This window comes from Stigmatopora argus, chromosome 17, assembly GCF_051989625.1.
Source record: "Stigmatopora argus isolate UIUO_Sarg chromosome 17, RoL_Sarg_1.0, whole genome shotgun sequence".
Lineage (NCBI taxonomy): Eukaryota > Metazoa > Chordata > Actinopteri > Syngnathiformes > Syngnathidae > Stigmatopora > Stigmatopora argus.
Window position 1 is genome coordinate 13,822,196 of NC_135403.1, and position 13,606 is coordinate 13,835,801.

At 38.7% G+C, this 13,606-nt stretch overlaps 2 protein-coding genes across 3 annotated transcripts; both read right to left on the reverse strand.

Moving 5' to 3' along the window:
* Positions 1–2,641: 2,641 nt before the first annotated feature.
* On the reverse strand, positions 2,642–7,686 carry LOC144091738 (phosphoribosyltransferase domain-containing protein 1-like). 2 transcript variants are annotated; one of them, XM_077624340.1, is made up of 10 exons: positions 7,164–7,686; positions 6,976–7,057; positions 6,002–6,108; positions 5,758–5,941; positions 4,407–4,472; positions 4,023–4,040; positions 3,741–3,823; positions 3,419–3,465; positions 3,271–3,347; positions 2,642–2,746 (listed from the first exon to the last, which is right to left on the reverse strand). In XM_077624340.1, the coding sequence occupies exons 2-10, from the start codon at positions 7,006–7,008 to the stop codon at positions 2,699–2,701; spliced, it is 663 nt and encodes a 220-aa protein (XP_077480466.1). In that variant the 5' UTR covers positions 7,009–7,057; positions 7,164–7,686; the 3' UTR covers positions 2,642–2,698. The 2 variants fall into 2 exon arrangements, with proteins under 2 accessions (XP_077480466.1, XP_077480465.1); XM_077624339.1 differs by having other exon boundaries at positions 4,023–4,047; positions 4,405–4,472.
* Positions 7,687–8,355: 669 nt separating this feature from the next.
* On the reverse strand, positions 8,356–9,802 carry enkur (enkurin, TRPC channel interacting protein). The gene is made up of 5 exons (XM_077624562.1): positions 9,570–9,802; positions 9,127–9,272; positions 8,828–9,045; positions 8,622–8,768; positions 8,356–8,541 (listed from the first exon to the last, which is right to left on the reverse strand). Exons 1-5 carry the CDS (start codon positions 9,644–9,646, stop codon positions 8,371–8,373), a joined length of 759 nt encoding a protein of 252 aa, XP_077480688.1. The 5' UTR covers positions 9,647–9,802; the 3' UTR covers positions 8,356–8,370.
* Positions 9,803–13,606: the final 3,804 nt, after the last annotated feature.

Below are 13,606 nucleotides of genomic sequence, written 5' to 3' on the forward strand. Positions count from 1 at the left end.
AAACTGTGGCTCCAGAGCCACATGTGGTTCTTTTCATTCTTTAATTATCCAATCAAGGCTTTGAGGGGTGCTGGGGCCTATCCCAGCTGACTTGGGACACCCTGAATTGGTGGCCAGCCGGGGCGACTATTTTAATTCTTCCGCCGTAAATTTAAATGAGTTTGTCTTGTATTATGCGGATTTTGAAAGTGTGCTTATTAAATAGAAAGTACATTAAAATGTGAATATTTACCATGTTGAAATAGGGGCAGGAGCTTACTAATTTAGTAGGGCTAAGTCACCTGAGAGCAACAAAAAACACATTGGTGCCATCTTGTGGCATTTATACATAAATATAATAGTGATACCGCTTTTTGTGAACAACAAATAGAATGGAAAATGCGATGTCAATTGTAGAAGTTAAAGTGTAAAGAGGGTGTATCGACTTTTTTATCAACTCAAATAAATGCAGTGTCGAGTCTTTTCACCCCAAATACGCGCAACCGCCGTGGTTTGTTTGCCTAACTATTAGCAAGCGGTTCGCTAAAGTTTGTAACGTTATTACGACTGCATGTAGGGCACGGCGCCCGGCCACGTGGGAATTTACAAAAAGCCTTGCTGGTGTGGTGTTGGGGTGTGGTACGGGTTTTAGGGGGGTGCACCCAGCTGATGCGGAGCTAGACAAAGGCGGACAGTGTTCTGTTTGCGGGCTCCTCGGCTAGCACAATAGATGGCGGGACAATAGACCCTCCTTTGACCCGCACCACTGCCCGGATCCCCCCCGGTTTCGGTTATTGTCTCACAAAAAGACCCCCATTTTTAGACAATGGGCAAGTGGAAGCCATCCCAAGCAAAAACCAAACACGCAAGAGCGCGCAAAATAGAATTTTGGGACTTTTTAGTTTTGCTTTGCCGCGGAAAATACGCGCCGTGGCCGAGTAACGGCGAGGGTCACGACCCGAGCCAAGTTGTTGTGTTGCAAAAGTCGATTGGAAGCGCCCCGCCACAGTAAAAAGAGGGTCCCGGATCTATCGCGTCCATCGCTGGAACACTTTCAATGCTGGAGGGGATGTACTTTCTATTTATGTAACAGCACGCGTCGGCCAAAATGTATTTAGAGTGAAGAATGGCGCACGTGGCTGCTGGCACTTGAAAATGACATGTTGTCGTAATACTGCTCAAAGTATGCATATACACAATATTTCATCTGTCACTAAATGGAATAAATGGGGTTTATTTAAAGAGGGTTGTTAAGAGAGCAGATAAATCTGTAAAATAGTATGTGAGGATCCAAAATGGCTACTTCAGATGAAAATAGCTTATTTTCTGTTCAGTTTCAAGCCCTGTTTAAAAAGTCTTTTGATAGATTCGGAATCCGCCCAAAAATGTCTGGTTCAGCGACAATTAGCTTTCAGAGCGAAAACGCACGTTATAGGAAATCAAATCCTCTCGCAAACGGCGGGCCTCGGATGACAAACTTCATTGAAATGTACAATTCCTGTTTTGTTCGCATTGTGTGGCAGGGGCAGGAGTTTACCTGCGGCCTACTTTCTTTCTTTTTTCCCTTTGCCTTACAAAGCCTTTGTCGGCCATTTGTGAAACGGCTCGCTTTCACCGCGCCGGGCCAAAACAATGGCGCCGGCGGGTTCCCATGGCTGGGCTTGTGGAAGAGATCAACTAGATTTTGAAAGGGAATTTATTTGAAGGGTAACAGCATAACAGCATTTTAAATTACAGCAATGGGATGATTGGAGGCCGCATGATTGGACGCCATTGGCAGCGAAAGAGTTAATTCAGGCTTTCTGACATTACTTCTAAAGTTTCCCGATAACAACGCTTTTTTTTCTTTTCCTTGCTTTACTTATCTTTCCACACTCCCTTGCAAGCCAAAGCAGGAATGTACAGATCTAACAAAATGGCCTCCGAAATCTCAGTTATTTTCCGTGGGCCATGTCGGGCAAACGCGCGGACGTCGCGCTACGCTAACTCCAAATCGCCGTGACGACCGCAACAAAACATGGTGTTTGAAATGTGTTTGCGCACTTTTCACATCCACTTAGGGTTGTTTTCTAAGGGGTCGCGACCTCCTCGAGGGGGAAAGACGACAATAAAAGGATCTAAAATAAAACACTCGGTTTACTTAAGAGAGGTCGTGACCCAGCAAAGTGCTCAAATGAATAATTAGCTGTCCTAAAATAAAATATTTTTTTAATACTTTATGCATTTTGGGGCATTAGGATTCCATTATGATTACTATGTATGCTACTCCTTGTGTTGTGCAGACCTTGACCACAGGAGGGCACTGTACATAACAATTTAGTTGAATAAAAATGCTAACTGCAATGCAATACATAAAAATACTAGAAAAGTTCATGGAAAAGGAACTCAGAATAAATCTAAAATTGTCGTAATGCGTATTTGTGTAGCATGTTGCCGTCAATGGGAGTAAATGTTGTTGTTTTTCCTCTACTGGGTGTACAAGATAATAAACATGCATTTGGACATTCTTCTAAACACAATATAGGAGTGTTTTACAATTTAATCTGATTTTTAGAGTGCTTTTTCCATGAGTCAGAGCAAGTTGCATTCTCGAATAATTTTTGCTTTGGGTTCGGTGACACATAAATCAACGCAAAGTGCATTAAAAAAGTGTACAACTGTGTATTTTGCCATGCCATAAAGTCTTGGCTTGTTGTTTATTGTTCATGAAAAAGTTGAGTCAAACCTTGTACTTCTGCTTGCCGGTCTTGCTAATGACGCAGATATGCTGAAAAAAAAGAGGAAAGAAAGTTGGAGAAGAAAAACACCACACGAAAATAGACAACATTTGGGAAGGGCGGAGTCACCTTTTGACTTGTAGGGACTGAAATTCTACAAATGTGTGTTAGCAAAAGTAACAAAAAGTATTCAAATAGAGTTATTTGTTTTGGAGGGTCCTCAGAAAATGTCCAATGAAATTTTGCAATGACTTTAGTAATTTTTTTTAAAACAAAAAGGCATTTTTGAAAATCTAAATAGAACTGACTACTATACCTTTTAATCCAAAAATATATTTTTTTTTATTAAAAAGTGAAAATTCTTACTCTTTTCCCCTTCTATTTTTCTATATATATATATATATATATATATATATATATATATATATATATATATATATATATATATATATATATATATATATATGAATAAAACTGAAAATTAGCTGTTTTAACTTTTAAGTGTTAAAAAAAAGATAAATGTCGTCCCTCTTTTTTTATGGAAAACAAATGTCAAATTCTTCTGAAGGCTTACATTGAGGTCCCGGAAGTATTCGTTGTAGTCCAAAGCGTAGCCCACCACGAAGCGGTTGGGGATTTCAAAGCCGACATCTGAAAGTGGGGCGACACGCAGATGGGTTTTAATACCGGGTTCCCATTATAGGCGACGTCGTACTACTTACAGTCCGTCAGATTTTGGTCCATGTTGGGGACTCGCTTCACCAGCAGACTGCAACGGGATGGCGCATTCAAGTTCAAGTTCAAAACGTGGGACACGTTCCTACTACAAATATTTAACAAAAACCTCCAGCTTTTTCTTCTATATTTTTCCCAAAAAGTCAAAGTTCCTCACGATTGATAATGCTAATAAGCGCTAAAAGTCCAAAAAAAAAAAAGATACAAATGACATCTCCCAATATTTTTGTCCATCCACCGTAAATGACGACCCCGTCTTCCTTCTGTCACCCGCTTGGCATTTCCTGCCGCGGGTGCACGGCGACTCACCCCGCGACCTTGGCCATCTTGGGTTGAAAGGTCTCCACGTGCTTCAGAAGGGCTTTCATTGTCTTGCCCGTGTCAACGATGGCCTTGGGGGAGGCACAATTGAACATTTCTTGAAATGACTTACCACGCTCCAGTCACATTGACGGCGATAGACCTTCAATCTGTTTGAAGTGGAAGCTTTGAAGCAAATTTTGTTCTGCTAGCACTCCCCGCTCAAAAAGATTGGACGTCCATTCCCGTCAATGGCACTGAAAGGGGATGATAAACAAGTTCGATGCTCACCTCAACAATGAGGACGCTCTTGGAAACATGCAAAAAAAGCGAAAATAAGCACACATTGTTGAAATTTATATGGTTTCCATACAAGCAATGGTTTGAAAATGTCATTTTTTTTTACAAAACTAATGCATATGTCTGTATTAAAATAGTATACTAATAAGAGTTCAGTTCCTCTCCAATTTGTGATCAACACTGTGAGCAAAACATTTTTTTAACTCTCAAAGCCATTGGCAATTCATCTCGCTGTGAATTTAAAGAAGTTTCTCCAATCCAGTTGTAGTAATGAACAATAGCATCAAAATGATTGGACGCCTATTAGGGAAGAATCAGGAAAAAAAACCAACAATTTCAGGGGAGTCATCCAAAAAACTCGGTGTAGAAACCTACCTTTCCACGCAGGAAGGACAGATCACGGCTGCCGATGATGTGCAGATCCTCCATGGATTGGTCGTTCTGAGAAAAAAAATACAACAAAAATCAGAGGAAAATTTTGACAATTTGGGACTCACGCCAGTAAAAGGTTTTTTTTAATGACAGCACTGAGGACTATTTTTCAAGTATTTTGGCTTTTAAACCTTTGGTGCAACCCACATGTAAACATTCCAGGTGTATTCCGGGATGTGTTATTATCCTCGACACGAGGCTGGCTCACATGTTGACATATGATGATGATGATGATGATGTGAGGCCTGGAGTATTTCCTGCGTCCTTGGCGTGAATGTGGCCACGCCCAGTATAAATAGGAGAAACACTGACATCTACTGGTAAAAGCGTCGAGCTTTTTTTCTTTTAATTTTGGCTCTGTATTGCTAAACGGATATTTTTGGGGGGTTTAGTAAGTGACATCAACATTAGTACAAAATCATGTTCACTGTCACTGATGGTGATAAATATCCAATTCAATTTGATTGGTTGCCAGCCATTACCCAAACTCAGCCAATGAGGTGAGATTTTTTTGTGTTTTGTTTTTGTTGCTGTTCTGACACTTCAATAAAAGGGATTGATGTTGCTGGGATGAAAAAGAAACGTGTGGACTATTTTTGGTGCATGATACTCATTATTCATTGTGGAACAATGATCTTTTGTTCTAAAAATATTTTTCTCCAAAATAATGTTACAACTTTAATAAAATTGTGACTGTGACTTGATTGTAGAGAAAAATATGCAGTTCGTTTTTTGTGTGTAAAATATAATGAAGACTTTGTTCAAGTTAAGGCAAAATTTATGTGCTTAGAAAAGTAATTAATCATGAAAAAAAATAGGACTTGATTTTTAGTAGGGCTTTTTGTGCAATGAAAATATACCATCATGAAAAAAAATGTTACTGGGCCTTTTTTGCACTGAAAGAAATAATAATAATAATAATAATAATCAGAACAATATAGTAGGACTATATATTGTCTACACGAACATTAAAATATTTTAAGACTTTTTGTCACATATTTGGTGTTAATTCTCTCTAAACTAAGCATTTACCTTGTTTTATTTTTGTGCTGGAAAAAAATGCAATTTTAACATAAAGAAACATAATTTAATCCTAGTTACATGTAACTTTTTTCCTACATAAAATCAATTGTCACATTTAAGTTGTTAAAACGTATCCAAAAATATGAATTTAACGTGTTCTATATTGTAGTTTTGTGCTAAAAATAATGTTTATATTTTAATGTTAGGGAAAAAAATTCTAAGGATTTTTGGTCTCCAATGCTAACATTTTTTTGGGTGTTTTTTTACGCACCAGGTAACTCTTGAGTCGTATAAACTCCACGCGTGTCTCCAGGTACTTCCCAGAATTGCGTCCGAGCACTTTGATGCACTCCACCAGGTCGACGCAGAACTTGTAGCCACCCTTGAGCACGCACAGAACCACGATGTTGTCGTCCGCAAAGTCCTCTGCGATGTAGCGGGCCAGTCGCTCCGTCCTACGCGGGACCAGTCGTCAGCGCCCGACCGACATTCTTCCCCCGTCTTTCGCGACTCACCTGTTCACGACCACCCCGTGCGGGATGTAAACGTTGTCGATGTCGTCGCGGTAGTGCTCCGGGTAGCTGAACAAATCCAGGCTGTAACCTGGCCAATCGTCTTGAATCTGCAATCAGAAGATAGCATGTGAAATTGTTCAAATGGATCGTCAATAGCAGCCAGGTTTTCACGAAAATGTAATCCAATAAAATACATATTTAGAAAGCACATTTGCGCAAAACAATAAAAATACTAGTGTTGCTAAAGTGTCAGTGGGTTTCCAATGGATACAATTAGCAACAAGAAAACGTGTAAGTATTTTGGTGACATATTTTGTCAATGTTATTTTATTTTATTTGGAAAAAAATATTTTTAAAAGTTACATATTTGAAACAAGAAATAGCGTAATTATTTTGGTGACATCTTTTGTAAATGTTATTTAATTTTATTTTGAAAAAATATATTTTTAAAAGTTACATATTTGAAACAAGAAAATGTGTAATTATTTTGGTGACATCTTTTGTAAATGTTATTTCATTTTATTTTGAAAAAATATATTTTGAAAAGTTACATATTTGAAAAAAGAACTGCTTTCAATCCCTATGACACTATAGCATGTTAAAATGTTCAAATGGATCGTCAATAGCAGCCAGGTTTTCACGAAAATGTAATCAAATAAAATACATATTTAGAAAGCACATTTGCGCGAAACAATAAAAATACTAGTGTTGCTAAAGTGTCAGTGGGTTTCCAATGGATACAATTAGCAACAAGAAAACGTGTAAGTATTTTGGTGACATCTTTTGTCAATGTTATTTAATTTTATTGGGAAAAAAAATATTTTTAAAAGTGACATATTTGAAAAGAGAACTTCTAATACCCTAAAAACACTTCCAAGCTAACATGTATCATTCACACTTAAAATTTGGCCTAAACACATTCAACATCTGACCGATCCAACCCTCCCGCCAAAAAAACCCCGACACAAACGTACCACAATTCCTCTTTTCTTCGCAGCGTGCTCCATTTTCCGAGCATGAATAGTCCCGCCGGAGGTCACAGAGTTCACGGCGGCCCTTTGGGTGCGAGACATACACACAAAAACACATTCCTTTGCCTTGAGGGAGCGCAACACATGACAATTCACGTTAAGGTTATGTTGTTTCTGGAATAGATACTCACCGCTTTTGCTCGATTTCCTCAAGTGCCGTCTTCACACACGCCAGTTGATCACGCTCTGGTCATTTGCTGATTTTTTTTTCTCAGGCCACTCGTGGGGAATGGCACAGATAATGGCCTCCATGTGACACCATTTAGCCTGCTGCTAACCACTCAATAGAGTAAGACACTGAGAAGGCAAGAGTACAATCGATCCTTAGTCTTTTATTTAACTCATCGGCGTTCATTAGCGGTGCTAGATGTCCCTTCTGTTTGAAAGTGGAGGGTTGGCAGCGGATGAATATTTTTTCAATCTCTGCCAGGCTTCCGAGTTCAAATTGAATGGACGTCTACGAGTGAGACTCATTTAAATTGACAGCAGGATGAATCGCCTGAAAGAGTTAGAGTTATTTTACTGACATAGTCGATAACAAATTGGTGAATGGCTAAAATATTATTTGTATTGAATCTAAAGCTGCCTCAGACGGAAATAGACATCTAATCCATTTTTACTGGCAGTGGGTATTCATGTTTTAGGGCTATTTAGTCCAAAACTTTCAATATAATGGAGGTTTTTACTTTCAGAATTTTTTAGACATTACACAATGACTGTAATTTGAAGAAAATATATAGTCTAATCAGTCAAATGTTTAGGAAAGCAGTTTTGAACATATATATATATAAAAAAATCCTAAACCAGAGGATGTCCCAAGTGTTAGTGCGCCCTCCAGTGGACAAAATTGGAAACGAGCTCTGTTCTCGCTCATTTCTATTTTTAACTATACATAAATTATTTAAATTATCTTGTGGACAAAATTGGAAACAAGCTCTGTTCTCGCTCATTTCTATTTTTAACTAGACATAAATTATTTAAATTATCTTTATCAATATTAAATTAGAATTTGGAAAAAAGAGATTTAAGAATTTTTTAAAAAGCATCAGTTACTGGTACTGGAAAATAACTCCTTCACTCCTGTACAAATAGAAAAATAATTCATTTATCCTCACTAGTGTTTTAAAAAGTCATTTATCTTGGAGATAGAAGCTTGTTATTTAAACATTTGAATTTGTATTTTTAATTATTTTATTTTAAATGTGTTAATTAAAAAAAAAACTTTTACATTTAAATCAACCACCAGACGCCCTAAAATTAAAATGGATTGGACGGCTATAATTGTCAGTAGCAACCAATGAGTTAATACGCAAACAAAACAACTGATCTCAGTTTCATCTAATTGACAATGTAGATGGTCTTAAACTTCTCAAAAAGGCAGACATCGTTTTCCAGCTGCTTCAAATCCTTCTCGAGTTGTTCTTTGCGGCTCTTTCTCATCAGCGTGTCCACCACCACCGGCAGCTGCTGGTACTTCTTGTTGACTTCAGCCAAGGCTATCTTCAGGCACTTCATGGACAAAAAAAAAAGTATCTTCAGAATTGTACTTACTGATCGTTTCAGTCCAGGGTCAGACTGGAAGTACGTACCTCCAAATTAGTTTCTCGTTCCTCCTCCGACAGCTGCCTCATGGCACCCTGACTCATTTTCTCCTTCACATACATGTTGTACGCCTCTATAGATCTTTCCGCTTCCTGGCTGCGGTGCTGTAGGTACACGGGAACCTTCCCGTAACTCTAAAAAAAACAAGAAGAAGGTTAGGAAGATTCAAACTGGACCTCCATGTTTCTTGTACCTTTTTCTTGACGTATTTGGGGACCAGTCCAGATTGTTCCAGGTGCGCCCTGTGGCCCCGGTTGCTGTCGACGGAAACAGGCTCTCGGGACTTAATAGGCATGATTGAGGTGGTTTTGACTAGGGTTTTCTCCTTGTCAAACTGCATTGGTGGGTGTTCGGACCTCAATGGGACTGGTGGTTTCTTTAAGGTGCGTGTGCGATGGCAATGCTCTTTTTCTGTGAGACAAAAGTAAATAATTAGGACCCAAAAGTAAATAATTAGGACTAAAAAGTTTACATAGTTGTTTTTTTACTCACTTTCAGGCAGTTTTGTCTCTTTTGAATGCTTTTTGAGGTAATTATCTGGAGACGGGGCCTCCACTTTAGGTGGGCCCATAGTTCTCATAGTTTTCTTATAAATGCTGTCGTCCAGTGTGACTATTGAACCAAACTTGGACTTAAACCTGAAGTAAAAGCACGAATATGAACGTCACTTTCGAATATTCGTCGAAATTAACACAGTAAAATAGGAAACGACAACTTTTGAACGGGGCCTCCACTTTAGGTGGGCCCATAGTTTTCATAGTTTTCTTATAAATGTTGTCGTCCAGTGTGACTATTGGACTTAAACCTGAAGTAAAAGCACGAATATGAACGTCACTTTCGAATATTCGTCGAAATTAACACAGTAAAATAGGAACGACAATGTCTGAAAATGTACATGTGCCTGATAATTAAGCTAGTTTTTATTTCGGACTTACCTTAGCATTGTTTTAGGTGGAACTATATCAGGTAAATGGTTGTAAATGCTCTCTTGAGGGTAAGCAGTCTTTGCCATGATGGAATTGTGACAAGGAGTCGAGTTTAAACGTTTAAAAGACCTAAATTAGTCACTCTAGCAAACGAAAGACGGCTCGAAAGTCCTCCGGAGATTCTGCTTTGGCTTGTTGCTAGGCAACTTTCGCGGTTCTTGCATTGCATTCACTTACAGTCGGTAATTCGGAGAACTATGCTTTTACGGCAATTTATTACACTTTTATTGAGCCACATTTTCAAAAACTCGCTATTATGAAGGGAAAAATAAAAATAAAAACATATATACATACATTTTTAAGCAGTACATAGTAGAACTACATTACAAAATACACTTTTACCGTCCTTCACCATTCGTAAATTTTGCCCCTCCGCCCCCGTCATAGCTGTTCTGTGAAGGCAATTTCGCGCCGACAAAGATCAAAGATTGTACCGTCTCCAATGGCGGGAAAGCCTAGCTCTCCACTCTAGGGGGCCTTAAAAGTCAATAAGTGTCGTGAGTATACATTTAATAAGTTCATATTATTGTAGAGAATAATGCTACAAACAAATTAAGCTAATTGCATGACGGCTAGAAAGTACTCGGAGGATTCGGCTTTGGATTGTTGCTAGGCAACTTTCTCGGTTCTTGCATTGCATTCAAATACAGTCGGTAATTCGGAGAACCATGATTTTACGGCGATTTGTTAAACTTTTATTGAGCCAGATTTTCAAAATCTCGCTATTATTAAATGTTTATAAACGAAAACATAATAATAAAAACAAATATAGGTACAATATTAAATAGAACAAAGTAGTACTACATTACAGAACACACTTCGCCTTTCGTAAATTTTGTCCCTCCGTCTCTCCGTCCCTGTCGGTGCTCTTTGGTGAAAGCAATTTCGCGCCAACAAAGATCAAAGTGTACACCGTCTCCGAGGCCTGCAAAGCATAATTATTCACTCTTGGGGTACCTTAAAAGTCAACAGGTGTCGTGAGTATATATATATATTAATAAGTTCATATTTTTGTAGATAACAATGCTACAAACAAACTAAGCTAGTTGACGCTGCATTGAAACTATTTTTCACATCGTTTGGCGTCGATAAATACGGGTTAGAGGTACTCTTCGCATGAGAAATATTTGTTTCTATTACCAGCACCTCACTAAAACATTTACTAACACTTGGAGGAATATGAAGTAATCATAAATTGACTCCAAAAGATTCTTATAAATGATAAATAAAACGAAATAATTCAGGAGAAACTCATACACTTCCACTGACTGTAGTACGTATTTGTGTATTTGACGTCGCGACTACTACAATAACTCATAATTTGTGTTATATATTCAAAGTATATTCTCACCAGCCTATAACCATATTGACATTATTCAGAGTAATCATATATTATGTTCCTTTATCACTCAAGTCTTGTATATTTGTTTTGAATATTAGTGGGTGTATTTCAGTACCTATTTGGACCACCGGAGGGTAGTAATGAGTAAACTATGTTCCGAGACAAGTGTGACGTACTTGTGCTTACTCATTACTACCCTCCGGTGGTCAAAATACATAATGAATCACAACCATTAATATTCAAAACTAACGCCCACTTTGGCTGCGGTAGAGCTTCTTAAAAACGAGTCAGAACTCGAGAGGCTGTCTTTTGTCTTGCAAATAAATAATGTATTGAAAACTGACCTGTGATCACATTTCTGTTTTCCGTGTCTTTATGAAATAAATCCTAAAAAGGGCAAGTCAAGTCAACTGTCACGAAATGACAATACAAACATTCAATTCACTTCAATTCAATTAGGGACAGTCAATTCAAGTTAATTATTTGGTGAGCTAAAACTGCTTGAAGAAATCATTTTTTTTTCAACTCTTTCACTGTGAATATGGCAAAAATTCTAAATATCTAAGTAGATCAGAGAAATGACAAAACTTCATTTTCAAGAATTTTGGAACCAATTTTTGAATATTCCTCCCTCCTACAGGTGGTCTACCACTCCGCCGCTTATCTCAACCCATCCCGAGACGCCGTCATCCAGTCTGGAGATCCCGTCGACGTCTGCATCCCGACTGGTAACTTTGTCAATGCCATGTACACCAATCAAATGGGCGTCGCTATCCGGACGGTCATCTGCCCATGGGTGTGCATTCCTTGCCGTGCTCCTTCTTCCCCCGCAAGAGCCAGGTGTTTGAAATTGTGTCATCATCCCCCGCCGAGGTTTTTGAACCCTCTGTCGTTGTGGGTCTGGCTGGGAGTATTCATTCCTATCAGTAATCTTGGCCTATTTGTCATTGTCAATCTCCCCTGTTAAATTTGTATTTTGGTGAATTTTGACCCAGCCTTTATTTGTATGGATATTTTTCATGAACATCCTAATTTGTGCATCAGGACTTCCCTTTGGTTTTCCTGGGTTCCACTTTTCTCCCCAGCCGAGATTAAATCATAACAGAATTCTTCTTCCACATAGACTGACAACAACAAGGGTTTGAATACATTGGAGGGGGATAACGAGACAATTACAAAAACGTGGGTCACACCAAAGAAGGGGGATGGGTAAGACACAGGTGAAACGCATTTGTAATCACACACAAGGAAAACACACCCATCCTCCCAAAACGCGACAATATCAACCCAATTCCGATCCTTTGAAAATATTGCGTTTGGGGCCCGATTACAGTTGACGTTATCAGATTTATACACGGGAATAATTTGATAGGCGACGTAGGACTGATGATTTGTTCCAGACTAAAAATAAAAACAAGAAATACTGGAACATTAAAAAAAACAGCTCATCATTGATCGCCATTGGCTGGAATCGAATGATTCAGTTCCAGCGCCACCGACGTCGAATAGTTGTCGATGATGATTTCCCACTTAAAAATAAATAAATAAAAAAAGATGATAAAGCTGAATGGTTGTACCCGATTATATCGTGTACATCAGATGTGTCAAAGTGGTGGCCCGGGGGCCAAATCTGGCCCGCCGCATCATTTTGTGTGGCCCAGGAAAGTAAATGATGAGTGCCGACTTTCTGTTTTAGAATCAAATTAAAATGAAGAGTATAGATATATGTTAAATTTCCAGATTTTCCCCCTTTTAAATCAATAATTGTCATTTTTAATCCATTTTTTCTATGTTTTAAGTTCAAAAATCATTTTGTAAAATCTAAAAATATATTTAAAAAAAGCTGAAATAAACATTGTTTTTGATCTATAAAAACGGAATATTCAGGGCTTTTAATCCAGTTCTTTTAATCCATTTATAAAAATCAAAAAATCTAAATATTATATCTAAAATGGTCCGGCCCACGTGAAAACAAGCTGACGTTAATGCGGCCCGCGAACCAACCCGAGTCTGACACCCTTGATCTATTATGAGTTAAAAACAACATTTTGAATGAATACTATTTGACTGCCATTGACAGTTATAGACATCAAATCCTGTTTCGTCTTTCACTGCCAGCCCTCCCAGTCAAAATGGGTTGGACGTCAACAGCACCTGATTAATTCATACTTTCTAATAAATAGATACATTTTAAAATGGCCACCTGAAAAGGACGCAATGGGCCCCGCCTGGGCTAGAACTTATTTTGCCAGGTTCTCCGGTAGCAGGTGCTGAGGCAGCACCTGGTTTTAAATGACTCACCCCCGCGCCCCCCTACAGGGAAAGGGATAGGATTCTTGCTGAGGGGGGCAAAACTGAACGCCCCCAAGCACAGTATGCACCCCCCTGCCGAAGCGTCATTATGTAACGCTCGATTTCACATTTGTCGAAACAGCAAAGTGCCGAAGGGACCGGGGGCAATTTGCACTCTCGCCGGTCACTTGATTAGGTACACCAAGGGTGTCAGACTCGGGTTGGTTCGTGGGCCGCTTTAACGTCAACTTGATTTCACGTGGGCCGGACCATTTTAGATATAATATTTAGATTTTTTTTTTGTATAAATGGATTAAAAGAACTGGATTAAAATCCCTGAATATTCTGGTTT

Bases quoted from the DNA above. Each gene is read 5' to 3' on its own strand.
- LOC144091738 (XM_077624339.1), bottom strand. From the start codon at position 7,008: ATGGAGCACGCTGCGAAGAAAAGAGGAATTGTG. The intron at 4,473-5,757 runs GTGCGTAAAAAA...TTTTTTTCTCAG, and splicing joins TACGACTCAAGAGTTACCTG to AACGACCAATCCATGGAGGA. The intron at 4,048-4,404 runs AGGTTTCTACAC...TTTTTTGCATGT, and splicing joins TCCTTCCTGCGTGGAAAGGT to TTCCAAGAGCGTCCTCATTG.
- enkur (XM_077624562.1), bottom strand. From the start codon at position 9,646: ATGGCAAAGACTGCTTACCCTCAAGAGAGCATTTACAACCATTTACCT. The intron at 9,273-9,569 runs GTAAGTCCGAAA...CTTTTACTTCAG, and splicing joins CCACCTAAAACAATGCTAAG to GTTTAAGTCCAAGTTTGGTT. The intron at 8,769-8,827 runs GTACAAGAAACA...TGTTTTTTTTAG, and splicing joins CCAAATACGTCAAGAAAAAG to AGTTACGGGAAGGTTCCCGT.